The sequence below is a fragment of the Haemorhous mexicanus genome, chromosome 5 (genome assembly GCF_027477595.1).
Source record: "Haemorhous mexicanus isolate bHaeMex1 chromosome 5, bHaeMex1.pri, whole genome shotgun sequence".
Taxonomy (NCBI): Eukaryota; Metazoa; Chordata; class Aves; order Passeriformes; family Fringillidae; genus Haemorhous; species Haemorhous mexicanus.
In genome coordinates this window covers 27,427,138-27,440,879 of record NC_082345.1, presented here as the reverse complement: position 1 = coordinate 27,440,879, position 13,742 = coordinate 27,427,138, and the positions used below count along the sequence as shown (strand labels likewise).

At 45.2% G+C, this 13,742-nt stretch overlaps 2 protein-coding genes across 2 annotated transcripts in view; one reads left to right on the top strand and one right to left on the bottom strand.

Moving 5' to 3' along the window:
* The window catches only part of MEI1 (meiotic double-stranded break formation protein 1), a 37,789-nt gene extending 28,393 nt beyond the window's left edge, over positions 1-9,396 (bottom strand). The window contains exons 1-8 of the mRNA XM_059846550.1: positions 9,276-9,396; positions 8,895-9,018; positions 6,493-6,543; positions 4,577-4,650; positions 3,702-3,807; positions 2,959-3,162; positions 1,616-1,746; positions 783-897 (exon numbers count right to left, since the gene is read on the bottom strand). Of these exons, the coding sequence (XP_059702533.1) occupies positions 783-897; positions 1,616-1,746; positions 2,959-3,162; positions 3,702-3,807; positions 4,577-4,650; positions 6,493-6,543; positions 8,895-9,018; positions 9,276-9,392 (922 nt within the window). The 5' untranslated portion in view covers positions 9,393-9,396. The remainder of the gene's footprint in view (positions 1-782; positions 898-1,615; positions 1,747-2,958; positions 3,163-3,701; positions 3,808-4,576; positions 4,651-6,492; positions 6,544-8,894; positions 9,019-9,275) is intronic.
* Positions 9,341-12,918, top strand: SNU13 (small nuclear ribonucleoprotein 13). Its single transcript, XM_059846547.1, has 3 exons — positions 9,341-9,553; positions 10,352-10,472; positions 11,048-12,918. The coding sequence occupies exons 1-3, from the start codon at positions 9,551-9,553 to the stop codon at positions 11,308-11,310; spliced, it is 387 nt and encodes a 128-aa protein (XP_059702530.1). The 5' UTR covers positions 9,341-9,550; the 3' UTR covers positions 11,311-12,918.
* Positions 12,919-13,742: the final 824 nt, after the last annotated feature.

Genomic DNA, 13,742 nt, shown 5'->3' with positions numbered 1-13,742 from the left:
CACACACAAATAAGGTCACCCTGGTAAGAAACAGGCTGCTCACAGCATGGCACAGCTGCTCCTAGAACAGAGCAGAGGAAGGAGGAAGAAACAAGGAAACATAGCAACAGCCACAGGGAGAACGGCTGTACCATGAAATGGCAGGAATGGAAAACACAGGAGATGCTCAGGGGTATGCTAGTCTTCAAAAAGAGGTGACTGGAGAGCAGAGACCCATGGGCAGGCATCTTCCCAGCACAAACTCAGTAGGAAGGAGCTGAATTGTGGATCTAGCCTTTGGCACAAATGAAAAGCCACAAAGCAAGCTTTATCACAGAAGCAGTGACCTTTTTTTCCTCATGACTTTTACATCTCCCAAAGAATTTGTATCATGAAAGTATTTGTCTTTTGGGATTACAGAGAAATAATAAACCACCTCCTATAGCTGCATTCTAAAGCTAAATCCTAGACCAAAATCTGAGCAAACTTACAATATTTAGTGAAATGAGATGGAACCCAGTTTGCTTAAACTTGTATCTAAGGTTCTGCAAGGAGGACCTTGACCTCAAGTACTTGGCCCAGTTCTCTCAGTGGAAACTCCATTCTGCCTGGTGACACCTGCTTCTAAACTTTCAGTTGAAAACATACTCTCCCCTTCTACTCCTAAAATCACCTGGTATAAAATGGCCACCACATTATGCCACCAGTGGATTTCATGGAGCCAGCCTGATTGCTAAACCAAACAGCCAGGGACAGATTTGATACTGGGGAATGAACAATAAGATGCTACTGCATTTGTTCACCTGGGACATCTGCATGGATAAAAGCAGGAGCATATCTGCTAGGAGAGTGAACCAGCACTGCAGCCATACAGTGAGAACTCGCTGCCTGCAACATCTCATCTCTGGTTAACAAGAGCTGTTGGGAAGCAAAAGTCAAAAGGAGAAAGGAAGTCAGCTATGCAGCTGTGAGTAGGAAACAGTTTGTTCTACTTTTTAAAATTTAAAATAAAAATTAAGGTCTCTCTTTTGGCATTTATTTCACAGATTAAACCTGCTAAGGTAAGATAAAACATTGAACCAAAGAGACTCAAAAAAGCACATGAGAACTACAACAGAGTAGATCATGAGTAAGAATAGTTCTGCCCCCAGGCTTAGTCATGCTAGTGCTGCATGTGCTGTATCAGACCTCAAGTGTAAATGAGTAAGATCAGCTAAGGCCAGGAGTAAAATTTTCCCCATTCCAGGATGCAGGAAAGAACAAGAAGGTGATCAACACAGGTAACCCCTACCACTGGTTGGGGGACTATGTACAAATTACAAATGGGATGGGACAAGTGCTAATACACAGATCATTGTTCTACTTGTCCTTACTTTTTACTTCTTATATAATTTTTCTGCTGACAAAGCTTATAGCTACTACTTTAATTACAGTTCTGCTGTCTCTAAAGCTTACCTTTTCCCGCTTTCCCAAAACCCTCTGATTTTAAAGGTTCCCACAACCCCATTTCTCAGTGCAGCCTCTATTGCTGGTGTTGGTAACAGAACACTCTTCATTTTTATATATACAGTGCCTTAGATAAAGGCCAGCAAATTATTTATGTGTATCAACAATTCACAACTACTTCAGCAATTACCTTTTTGAGAACAAGTGGGAGTGGATTTTCCCCTTCTAAAAAGTCAGGGTTCTCAGTCTCCTCCTCTGTCTTTGCATTATTCATAAGAATAGATACAAAATGGTCAGATTTCAGCAGCTCCTTTAGCAAACCTGGAAGAGCAAAGGAAGAGCAAAAAAGGAAGAGCAAGAATGAGCACCATACTGAGCAGCACAGTGAGGATTATAATAACACACAAGTATTCACAGACTAAGACTTGCCAACTTCTTCCCCTCTCCTGGAGGGCCTCACCTCCAATTTAGGGAGCTTCTTCTCACTGTGTCCCCAGATACTGCCATGACCCCCATGTCTTGCGACCCCTCGTTGCTGATATTTTTGCTGGTCTGATCCGCTCTCTGTTCCTTCTCAGAGTCATATATGTACAGGGGTGCATACTACATAGTATGCATATATGCATACTACTTCTGTTAGTAACCACACCTTAAACTGTTTCTTGGGAGAGGTCTTGACCTGCATTCTTCTCCAAGCAGTTGGTCACCCACAATGACAAGACATTTTCCCTAGAACACTTCCTAGAGAAGAGGCATTTATCTTCCCCTTCTATTTCCACAGGCTCTTACAGAAACATCTGTGTTCAGCTGAAGATACCCACACTCCAAAAAACTCCCTCAGTATAGCAGTATAGATCACTGCTACAGGTAATGATGAAAATCATCAGTACACATCAGTACAAATTCACAGGGGTATCATCTGAGCTACAGAATTCTACTTTCAAAGGAATCATAATCTATTTCTAGTAGCTGAGTAGATAAGCTGAGGAGCAATCCAGTTCCTGCTTGCCTCCTTCTAGAAAAATTAATTCCCTGGATGGTTTACAAACAAGTGATGTCAGAAAGGCTGAGATTGTGCTCCCCAGCAACAGCTGAAACATGCAATTGGAAGGATAACTGCCTGAAAGTGCCACTTCCACATTAGCTCTATATCTAATTTACATGATGCCCCACATCTAATGACTGTATTTTTTAGACTCCATCCCACTGCTCTACAAAACCCACCTGCCCATGCACAGTATTTGCATTCAGACATTTTGAGGGATGATCAGGCCACAGCACAAGCTCCGAAGAGACTGAAGATTAGTCAGTGCTGGGCAAATGTGAGGCATCAGGGAACACAGGGGCCTGGGGGTGCTCAGCAGCAGGTCTGGGCCACTTCACTGGAATAACAGAAGGACTGATGGCTTTGGACAAGCAGCATAAAGATCCTCTGTGGAACAACCCACATTACAGCATCTAAATCAGCCAAGGATTTCCTCCTCATTCTAAGCCTTCCCTTGCACCTTGCAGTTTCTCTCAGCAATGCCTTACCCAAACAATTAACCTGCAGCTCCTTTGTCTGTGCACACCCCAGAGTATTCAAGAAGACACCACACAGCCTTTCTTCAAAGTGTCCTGAGAGCCGTTCTGTGCCAGCAGGAGAGGAGTACAGCTTGCCATACAAGTAGCAGACAGCAGCTTTTATACTTTCATTTGGGTATGTCAAGCCCATCAGCAGATGATCCACTAAATTATCTAGTATGAGGAACAGAAACAGCAAACATTCACTGACATTTTAAAAGTACCAACCTATTTCCCTTGAAAACTTGCAAAAGCCTACTGGCCAGACTGGTGTATGCAGGTTAATGAATGCCACAATCAGGTGATGTGCTCAGCACCATCTGTCCCTCTGAGCAGAGGTACAGTAATAAACAGAAAGCAGAGCTCACTGTTCACCATAAGAAGATCCACCATCCCAGCTCCCTTCACAAACAGTTCAGCTTGCTCACAGACCCCCAAGCACCGGATCATGATAAAAAACCTAAATGTATGTTGCCTGCGAGGCAGACCCAAAACCCTAGATCGCAGAGGCTGCTTTTGCCTGGCTAAAAGCATGATTATAAAAGCTGCTGTGAAGGTTCTGACCTGTATCCCAGGAGGCCTGAGTGCCACTCTGACTTCTGGACAGGCTTCTTGGTGACCTTCATGAACTCATCTGGGGGACAGGGGAGTGCATGCACACACATGTACTAGGGCTGTGAATACCACCCTTCAGTGGGACATGACATACTCACTGTGCTTTACCACCAGTATTTCAGCAAAGCCTGGGATGGCATCTGCCAGCTTGCCCAAGAGAGAAAATGTGGGCAGGCTGCTTCTCATGGTATTTGCTTTACACAACTGTAGAGAAAACAGAGAAGGAAAACATTTCACTGACGAGGACACAGTCCAAAGGCAGAAATGCACCCAAACCAGCAACTTCTCAGTGATGCATAACCTTCCAGAACAGGATCTTTTCCAAAGATGGGCCCTCTTCACCACTTGGGATAAAGTACAGGAAAACCCCAAATACCACACTAAGTCTCCAAAATGTCTTTAAATGAATTCAAGGAATTGCTTGTTTGTTGTTCCTTTTCCTCTTTCCCCCCTCCACCTCTTACATGAGCAAATTAATTTCTCACCACTTTTGCTACTTCTCTTTTTTTTTGTACCCCGTGGGACCATCATAAACTTAGGAATGAAGAGAATGAGAGCCCATAGCACAGAGTGGGAAAGCTCCTCATATAACTGAACAGTAAAGTAGGAAAAGAAGTATCTGAGGAAACCACACAGCTTCATAAGAGTATAATGAAGCCTTACAGCTGCAAGGCATCATGAGAACAATATAAAAACTCCACGGTAGACAGTAACACTGCCAACATCACAGCTGGGGAACTGGCATTAGGACATCCAAGGTCAGGTTGGATAGGACTTTGAGCAACCTGGTCTAGTGGAAGGTGTCCCTGCCCATGCCAGGAGGGGTGGCATTAGATGGTTTTTAAGGATCCTTCCAACCTAAACCATTCTATGATTCTGTGATCCCACTGCTACATCCCAGTCTTGCAGGGCCACTCATTCCTCAACCTCAGAAAGACTGGAAGGAAGGGGAAGAGAACTCATCTTCACTGACCTCCTTCTGACTTTCATCCAAAATGCAGTATAAGTACTGCTCTGACTTCAGCTCCACAACAAGCCTCACCAGAACTAGGCAGAAAAAACAGGATCAGTAATACACACACAGGAGCATTCACAATCCATCTTCCATGGGGCTTTAGCAGACCAGTGAGCAAAGAGCTTAGAAATGAAATGAGCACAGATGTGCTGAGAGAGCAGGGTTACAGCAGCATTCCCAGCACTATTACCTCTGATAGCCCAGCTCAAGCCCTCTGAGGCATCATTCCAGCAGTCCTGCTTCAGCTGCACTACAAACCATGCATGGAAATGAGCTGCAAGCGACAAACTGAGCCTCAGGACAGCAAGTAAACATAAGCAATCAGGAAAGGAAGGGGAAAAAAAACCCTAGCTTAAGAGCATAAAAAATTATGGTAATTGAATAGACCAGGCTTCCTACTGTATGAAAACTGGACTTTAAAAATGCATCCTTCCAGAGAAGATATCAGAACTGAAACTGCTGAGGATCTTTAGATTCACACTCAGAGCTCCTCCTTCAGCTGCTACTGTCCCTAAGATAAGTGAAGTCTAGCAGCCATTCCTCCCACTGCAGATGTCCCATGCACCTTACCAGAAAGCAAGGTGCCAGTCACCAGAGTGGTGCTGGTCACCTCCTCAGCCCCAAGCAAGTGCTGTTATTCTTGTAAGAACTCTGCCAGCTCTGTACTAATAAGAGGAATCAGCAAGAAATTATGTTTTTCAGGCAGTGGCAACACATCACCTGGGGTTTCCCTAACCAAACCACAAGGGAGTTGCCTGATGCTGGCAGGCTGCCTGTGGCTCCACACACAGACCAGCAGGCCAGCTGCAGCAAGCAAAGTTCTTTTTCAAAGTACTTTTAGAACAGGCACCTGAATGTTCAGCTGATAAAATTTTGGCAGGAGCCCCTTTACTGAGACACTGCACACATTTCTACACGGGGTTTGGTAAGGCTGTTTTGGATGTAGCTTGCTGTCATGGCATGACTCACTTGGAAAACCTACACTTTTGATTTGTATCCTAGGAAAGCATTCTAAAAAGAAATACCAGAGACTTTTGGGCTCACCATTTCTTGGTATATCCAAGGCAATACTAGACCTGCTTCAGCTGCAGAGCTGTGCATCTCAGCAGAAGCATGTCTGAGACAGGTGATTTATAGGTGGTTTAATAGCCCTTTCTTGCCCTAAACTCTCAGAAACTTAAAACACTTTCAACACTTAGGCAACAGTAATTTAAAATTGCTCTGTTAGAGAGCATCCATCTCTAAACAGACTGGTAACATGATAGAAAGACTTCTCCACCTTTCAACCCCATTTCAAGCAAGTGTCTGGAAACTAAAATCCCTCTGGAAGAAGTTTGTAATAGCTCCTTTTACCTTTCATGGCTGGTCATGAAATGCATCATTGCACTGCTGATATCTCTAGACTCAGCAGAGGTGCCCAGGGTTAACTGGACTGCAGAGATTCCTTTGTCAGCCCTGCAGATGTTTTCTTCAGTTTTCAAATGAAGAACTGCTCACAAAGAGGAATCTACAGCCTGTACAGCTAAATCACAAATACCCTCTGCTCCCGAGGAGAAAGCAGTAGATCCCATAGACTTCCATTTGCTTTGACAATTCAGTCAGGTCTAAAGATGCAAAGCTGAGGCACTGTTACCCATCTGATACTAAATTCATGATACACACAGAACCCGTGAGAGAAATGTTAAATATTTTAAAATGCACACACTTCCCTGCCCCCCAATATTGGAGCAGACCCCTCATTTTTGTTGCATGGATATCGATGGCCTTCCCCACTGAAACTGCGTCGGAGCTGAGCATCTCACTATAGGTATCAGACAAGACACATTGTCCCCTTCACAAACTGCCAGTAATTGAGATGTGGATTTGTCTCTCACCTTCAGCTAATAGGTTCAGGGCACTGCTGTCTTCCACAGAATGCAACATCCCTACAAGACAAACCACAACAGGTCATGGAACTCATTCCTGTTTCTGATCACCAGTGCTGTAATTCCTTCTTGTTAAAAGGAGCTGATTTTTTTTTTTTCAAAACTGTTGTGTTTTCCCTACTTCACATAACACCAGCCTGACTTTGTCAGATAAGGGTGGATACTCTCCAGGAATATGGCAAAAGGTGCCTCCATAAGCAGGACACAGGGACACAAGACACTCGGTTCTCTTGCAAATTTTGAATGTGCTTTATACTTGAAGTCAATGGCTCCACCTATGTCAGGGAAGATGTAACTGCTGCCGCCACCACATCTCACTGTGTGTATCCAGTATTACACATCTGAAACAACACCCCGGAATGACAGAAGTGGGTTTTGTCCTTTGTGTCCTCCTTTCTTACCAGTTACTATGGTCAGTCCTCTCCCTCCACAGTACTGAAAACCCTGAAACCAAACCTGTACACCAGGTTTAAATCATCCGGAAACCATTCCAACATTAAATTGAACCTGAAGGCATCACTTCACAAGTTAATTTTACAATGGGAGCCTATAACTGGATATATGAAAACAAACCACTGTCTCACTCTACTACACCCCAGCAGACAAGAAACTTCATCTCCCAGCCTATTCCAACCCACAGCATCAGGCATATGGTTTGGATCCCCACTTCTGCCACACTAAATCACTTGTTCCAAAACATCCCATCAAACTACCTCCCCTCTGAAGGCTCCATGATGTCTCAGAATTTTGACCAACTAAAGCAATGTTATGACAGGCTAAGAAACTACTTATTTCATGCCTCATCTGCCCAATCCTTAGTAACTCTTTAGAAAAGATTTGTATACAGCATTATTGAACATTATAATATTAGCTGCTTTAAATTCAGGCTTATCTGAAACACACCACCTCATAAGTAATACTCCACATTCTACCTCTCTTAACCCTCTTTCTTCTGCCTGTGCTTATTCCAGTATCCTCTCTCCAAATGTATTTTCCTGAATTCACTATTAATACTTCCTCCACAGCACTGCTCAAACTTCTGGGGAGGTCCCCCTTACACTCTTGCACCAAATGATCCTTGGTTCATCCAAGCTCTACTGAAAATGAACACACCATTGTTTGTAGCCCCAAGCTTAGGATTCCAACTGCTCTAAGAGTTACACCAAGTACAGTAAAACCCAAAGCTGTCCTCAAACCACCCAATCATAAAGAGAATTCTCTTCTCAGAGAATTATTAAAGCAGACAAGAGCACTGAAATGAAAGCACAGCACCCCTGTCTTCTGGGCTATTTTGTGTTAGGGCCATACAGTGAAGGGTTGAATTGTCCACAATCACCACTTTTTCCAGTACTCTAAAGGATTATGTGTGACACACTATTAAAAAAAGTGTGTAATTAAAAGAATGAAAACTGCATAAATTTCTGTTTCTAACAAAGCTGCTTCCAAAACATGCCCAACACAATTTATGGGCAATCAACTCTTTGAACAAGTCAGAGTGTCAAGGCAGGGATAAGGTCTTGTAGGTTACTTTTCCCCAAACAACAAGAATTATTTGTGACGTGCAAATGAGATGGTGGAATTGAAGGAATCTGGTATATTTGCACTTTGAAGGCACTCTTATTTCTACCCTCCACCTCTCCCTTCCTGCCTTGATGTTTCCTCATTTAGACCATTATTTCTTCTCCATCAAGATTTTAGGTGTTTCAAAGACATTTCCCTGCTATGCAAACAGAAACCAATAAGAGAAGTTCAAGATCACAGAGACTTACTGGAAAGACACTTTCTGACATCCTGCTGAACATTATTTTGCTGAGGCTGACTCACCAGAAAGCAGCAGGTTTTACTTGTACAGCCACAAAGATTTCTACAAATGTAAAGTGATGGTGTAAAAAAATCCTACTACATAGATTTGTGGTTTGCATATTCAATATTAAATCCTGCAACACCTATTTAGGCTCACACTTTGATTTCTGTATAAATATTCATATAACTCCAGTGGCATGAGACCAGAATGGAGAGTACTCAGGAAAGAGTAAAATGCCAGGCACTCCCTACTCTCCAGAAAGACTTTACAGATACATTGATACTTTGAAAAATCGCAAGAGCTTTAAGAACATGCCACTCCTGCACCTTGGGGAATGAGAAAATTAATTAACCTACTCTAAATCAGTGACAGGCAGTTTTCTGCAGGGAGTAATTACACAACAGCACGGTGGAAGTATGGAGGTAGGCACCTCAATGTTCTTTTGCTCCTTTTTTTTGGCTTCAAATGTGGGGAAGCTTCACATATATTCAACAAAAGGTAACTACTTCCTCCCTGCTGCTGCACCAGGCCTCAGCAGAGCCCTTACCAAAGAGAGTTCCTATCAAATGCATGCACACCCTCTCGTCCGGTGCCAGCAGCTGGACGACCGGCAGCGCCTGCCAGGCCAGGGCATCCTGGAGACGGGACAGGACGTGCTTCTTGCGCACCAGCTACGGATAAAACACAGCAGCCCCTTAGGCCTTGGGCCCGAGCCCCGTGCTGCTCCCACCACCCTGAGGGGAAAAGGGCCACCAGGGCCCGGGTGCCGAGGCCACAGGGCTGGCCAAGGGCCACACCGGGCGGACTCGGCCCCAAAATGAGCGCCGGAGAGCGGCAGCCGGCGGGACGGAGCGGGGCGGGGCGCGCTGAGGGGGCCTCCGCGGCCCAGCCGCACACGGGAAGGGGCGGCGGGGCAGGCGCTGCCCACCGAGGCGCTGCCGTCGCCCAGGGTCTCCACGGCGCAGGCGAGGCAGAGCGGCGGGCGCAGCGGCAGCGCCCAGCGCGGCCCGTGGTCGTCGCACGGCCCCGTCGACCCCGCCGACATCGGCGCTGCCAGGGCTGCCATGCGGCTCCGCCCCGCTTGGGGACGGCGGCTCCGCCCCGGGGCCCCCCGGCACCGCCTCCCTTCCGGCGGCCGCGGCAGCGCTCCCGCCTCTTCCCTCACAGCGCGCTCGGGCCGACTGCAGCGACCGCGCCGCGGCCATGGTGAGTGGCGTCGGGCCCCGGTCTCCTCTTCGTTCTCTTTCTTCTTCTTCTTCTCCTCCTCCTCTTATTCTTCCTACTCCTCTTCCTCCTGCCTACTGCCACCAGCCCGGGGCAGAGGGAGGCCGCTCTCGGGCCGCGCGGCGGGCAGCACGTGGAGGCCGTGCGGGCGGGGGTGCGGGCGCTTGCGGGGCGGGAGGCCCGGGGGGCTGGCGGTCCTGGGGACACCCGGTAACGGGGGACTCTGTGTCTGGGGTCATCCCCGCGCCGTGCTGGGAGCCGCAGAGGCCGCGGGTCTGCCAGCGCCAGTTGCTAATACCGCTTGTGACCTCCCTGCTGTGCCACCCCGCTGCCCATGTTAACCTTTAGAACTACTTGTGGTTTGCAGAAATAAGCCTGATACGTGCCCTTCTGGTGGTTTCTTCAAAAATTTTATTAGTCCCTTAATTTGTACTGTTAAGGTGCACTGAAGTGTTTCATTTTGTGTAGTCTTTGTGGTATAAAACGCCTGAAGACTGCCCCATAAGTGCACTGCTGCTGGTTTGTAGGGTGTAGATTGTGAGTAGATCCACTATTCACTTTGATGTAAAGCATATCTTTCTTATTTATCCCCTTTACTTTGATACAAGAATCCTTACTCTTTTAGGAGTAAAATGCAATGGTGTTTCTTCTATCTGGGGCAGAGCAGATTAGACACAACTTCAGAAATCAGTATATGCGGTAGACGTGATGCCTGTGCAGTGTTAATCGGACCAAAGCCTTCTTTGCTCCTATTCTAATATTCTTTACTTTTTCCTTTAGAGTGAGGCAGAAGTGAATCCCAAAGCTTACCCGCTGGCTGATGCACAGCTCACCAAAACATTGCTGGATCTTGTGCAGCAATCCTGCAACTATAAGCAGCTACGCAAGGGAGCCAATGAAGGTGAGACTTGCACGTTGAAAAGTGTGCTACAAGTCACAACAAGGATTTTGTGAGATGCCATGGGTAGAGATTGTCTTTTCTCTGTAGCTGTGAATCACTCATTCTATATAGATCTGGCTATTGCAGGTGTGTATCTCCTTTCTCCTCCTTCAAGCCTGCTTTAACAAGATTCAGGGACAGAACTAAGCTGTAATCTTTTTGACATTTATGTGCAGTCCTGCTGAATTCCCAAACTATGTTCCTGGTGTGTAGTTTGTGATCATGCATGCTTCAGTGGTGTGGCACTGGGGGTACCAGATGCCTAACCAGTTCAGAACCACAAAATATTTGGGTTTGAAGGTACCTCTAGTGCAACCTGCTCACAACCTCCCTTCACAGTTGCTTGGGGCTTCACCTAGTCAAACTTGTAAAAAACCCCACAATTCCTAAGGATAGAAACTCAGCAATCTCTTAGAACCCATGTCTCATACACTAGACCTTCTTCCCACTGATGCCACTTTCAGCATATCTTGAAGTTGTTTTACATTAGATGTGCTTTTCAGAAAGACCTAGACTGACTCCAGTTTCTTTTACAGCCACCAAAACACTGAACAGAGGGATAGCAGAGTTCATTGTGATGGCAGCAGATGCAGAGCCCTTGGAGATCATCCTGCACCTCCCCCTTCTCTGCGAGGACAAGAACGTACCTTACGTGTTTGTGCGCTCCAAGCAAGCCCTGGGCCGGGCCTGCGGCGTTTCCCGGCCTGTCATCGCCTGCTCCATCACCATCAAGGAGGGGTCACAGCTAAAGCCTCAGATCCAGTCTGTACAGCAAGCTATAGAAAGACTGTTGGTCTAAGTGCCCATGAGTGTGTGTGTGTGAAATAGGAAGTGCAGATTAGGGGAAATTAATGTTTAGCTTCAGTTGAGGCGATGGTTTTGATATCAATGTTTCATTTTAAAATGTCACATTTTTGTTTAATAATGGCTTAATTCTTAGTGTTTCCGCCTCCTATCCCCCCACTTTTCTATTATTCCACTCCAGCATTTTCATTCTCATTGTATTACTTCTTGAAAAGTGACTGTACCACTGTGTTTCCTGTTTAAAGTTTAAAAAAAAGACAGAAAAAAAAGCCCTCCCCTTGTCTTCCTGCCTCCTCAGGGCTTTTTTAACCCACCCATCAGCTTTCTCTGTGTTACAGTATTTCTACTCAGCTTCACCCTCCAGCAGGTGTGAGTAACTCTGCATTTCTGAACGGTTTAGGCTACTGAGGAAAAGGTTCCCTATGTTCAGGCTGCTGGAGTCAGTGATGGAGCAGCACAGGCAGGTATAAGGCAGGCAGCAGCTACTGTGTAGCAGCATCTAGCACAGCCCTTGTTCTTGAAACCAGACAAGAGACTTCTGTAAGAGATGCACGGCAAGCAGAAATCTTAGGGCAGTACACAAGGGGAACTCTCTTAACTTGATTATTTTTCAATACTGACTTTTTAAGAAAAAATAAAAATGCTGCAAAGCACAATAGAATTGTCATTCCCTTGGTGAAGTATTTGCAACTAACTGGAATGTTTCTGCTTGTAAAGCCAAACTGCTCACAGGTTGCCTAAAGGCTGTTGCAGTGCAGCAATTTTTTCTCCTTCAGTTTCCTGTGCATGGACTGCTACCATTGAGGTTGGGCTTCCTAGAGAAGCCAAGTACAAAACACATGGCAGAGAGCAGCCTCTTGTGGCTAATGAGTACCCTGTATGTGGCTGTTAATTATAAAAAGTGCCATGCTTTTTAGCTGCTGCACTCTAGTCACCTGATGGAAGATCAACCCTTTTAAGTCCTGGCCAAGGAAACAGAACAGTTTTTCAGATAAATTAATACATGTCTCAAGAAGAGAATGCTGTATCATCTGATGTCCTGGAAAAGCAGCACGGAGCACCAACAGCAGTCTGAATCAGTGGTGGTTTTATGGACCTAGTTTAAGTTAAATACATATTGTATAATAAATGCACTTCTGCTCTGATCAGAAAAGTTTAAACCCCTGTATTGGAATATCAAAACTGTTTTCTATTGCAGGATGCCAAGGCAAAATAGTGTGGGAACTCCATTAGGTGCCATAGCAGAATGGGAAATAAAATTTTCTGTAATGTTTCCACAGAGGCACTAACTTCATACCTTTAGTAAGTACATCCCAGGCAGATGAAGTGAGCTCATGGAAGACTGAAGACATCATGTTTATATATTTTTGTAAATGGCTGATACCAGTAATTTTGCTGAGATGAACTTGATCCAAATACTTCAGAATCCTTTTATTTGTATGACGTTTAGAAGGTCTCCTGTTCCCTTCTACTGATGCTGACTGTTGAGCTAGTTGTGTTTAGAACTACAGCTTTGCCAGGGATTTGCCCTGTTGTACCAAGACAGGTGATGTAAGAGAAAGCACACAAGGAGCAGAAATAAAAGATACTTGAGCAAGCAAAACTGTCTTTTTCTGCTCTGAAGCATTCCATCACCATCCCTTTTAAAGGTCTGCTTAATGTGATAGCCTGCTATTAAAAAGAAAAAAAAAAAAAAAAAAAAAAAAAAAAGCCAGGAGGCAGATCTAATAACCTAGAACAAACATGCCATAATCATCCAAAGCCTGGCACAGTGTGCCTGAGGGTTAGCAAGCCAAGAGAGATGTTAACAAGGGTACTTGCAGAATTCAATTCACAGAATTACAGACAGGACAGTCTCACTATTCCACTCTTCAAGCCTTGCTAAGACAAGCATTTACAGTAACTTCATGGCCCAACGGCAAAATAAATTGAGTGCTTAGACAAATCTTTATAACTATAACTTATAACTAATCCAGGCTGATTGGAAGTGTAACAGGTAACATTGTTTCAGTACTGCAAGAGCTCAGTGCAGGCTAGCTGCTCTCTGGGGGAATTGTGGAGGTAGAAGTGAGCAGCAGGCTGGCATAGCTAGGACAGTCACAGTGCCAGAAGGGTGGTCACAGCTGGCTCCACAAGCGCCACACTACAGATAGTGACAGGACAGTTCGCAAGTCACACACAGGCATCTCTGGACACTAAAAACACTATGCAGACCAACATGGACACCTCGGGTATCCAATATTTGTGTCCCATAAAAAGAGTTTCACTAAACAATTAGTAATTTCCTAAGACAAAAGCAAGAACTGTTTATTGGTTTTAGGCATCTTGCACTGCAAGACAGGTGGGGCATGCCAGGGATAGAAGTGTATAACCCAAAACACCCAGCTGCAGCCTTCTTAAGTATGACTAAGAAAGTAAAAATACTGT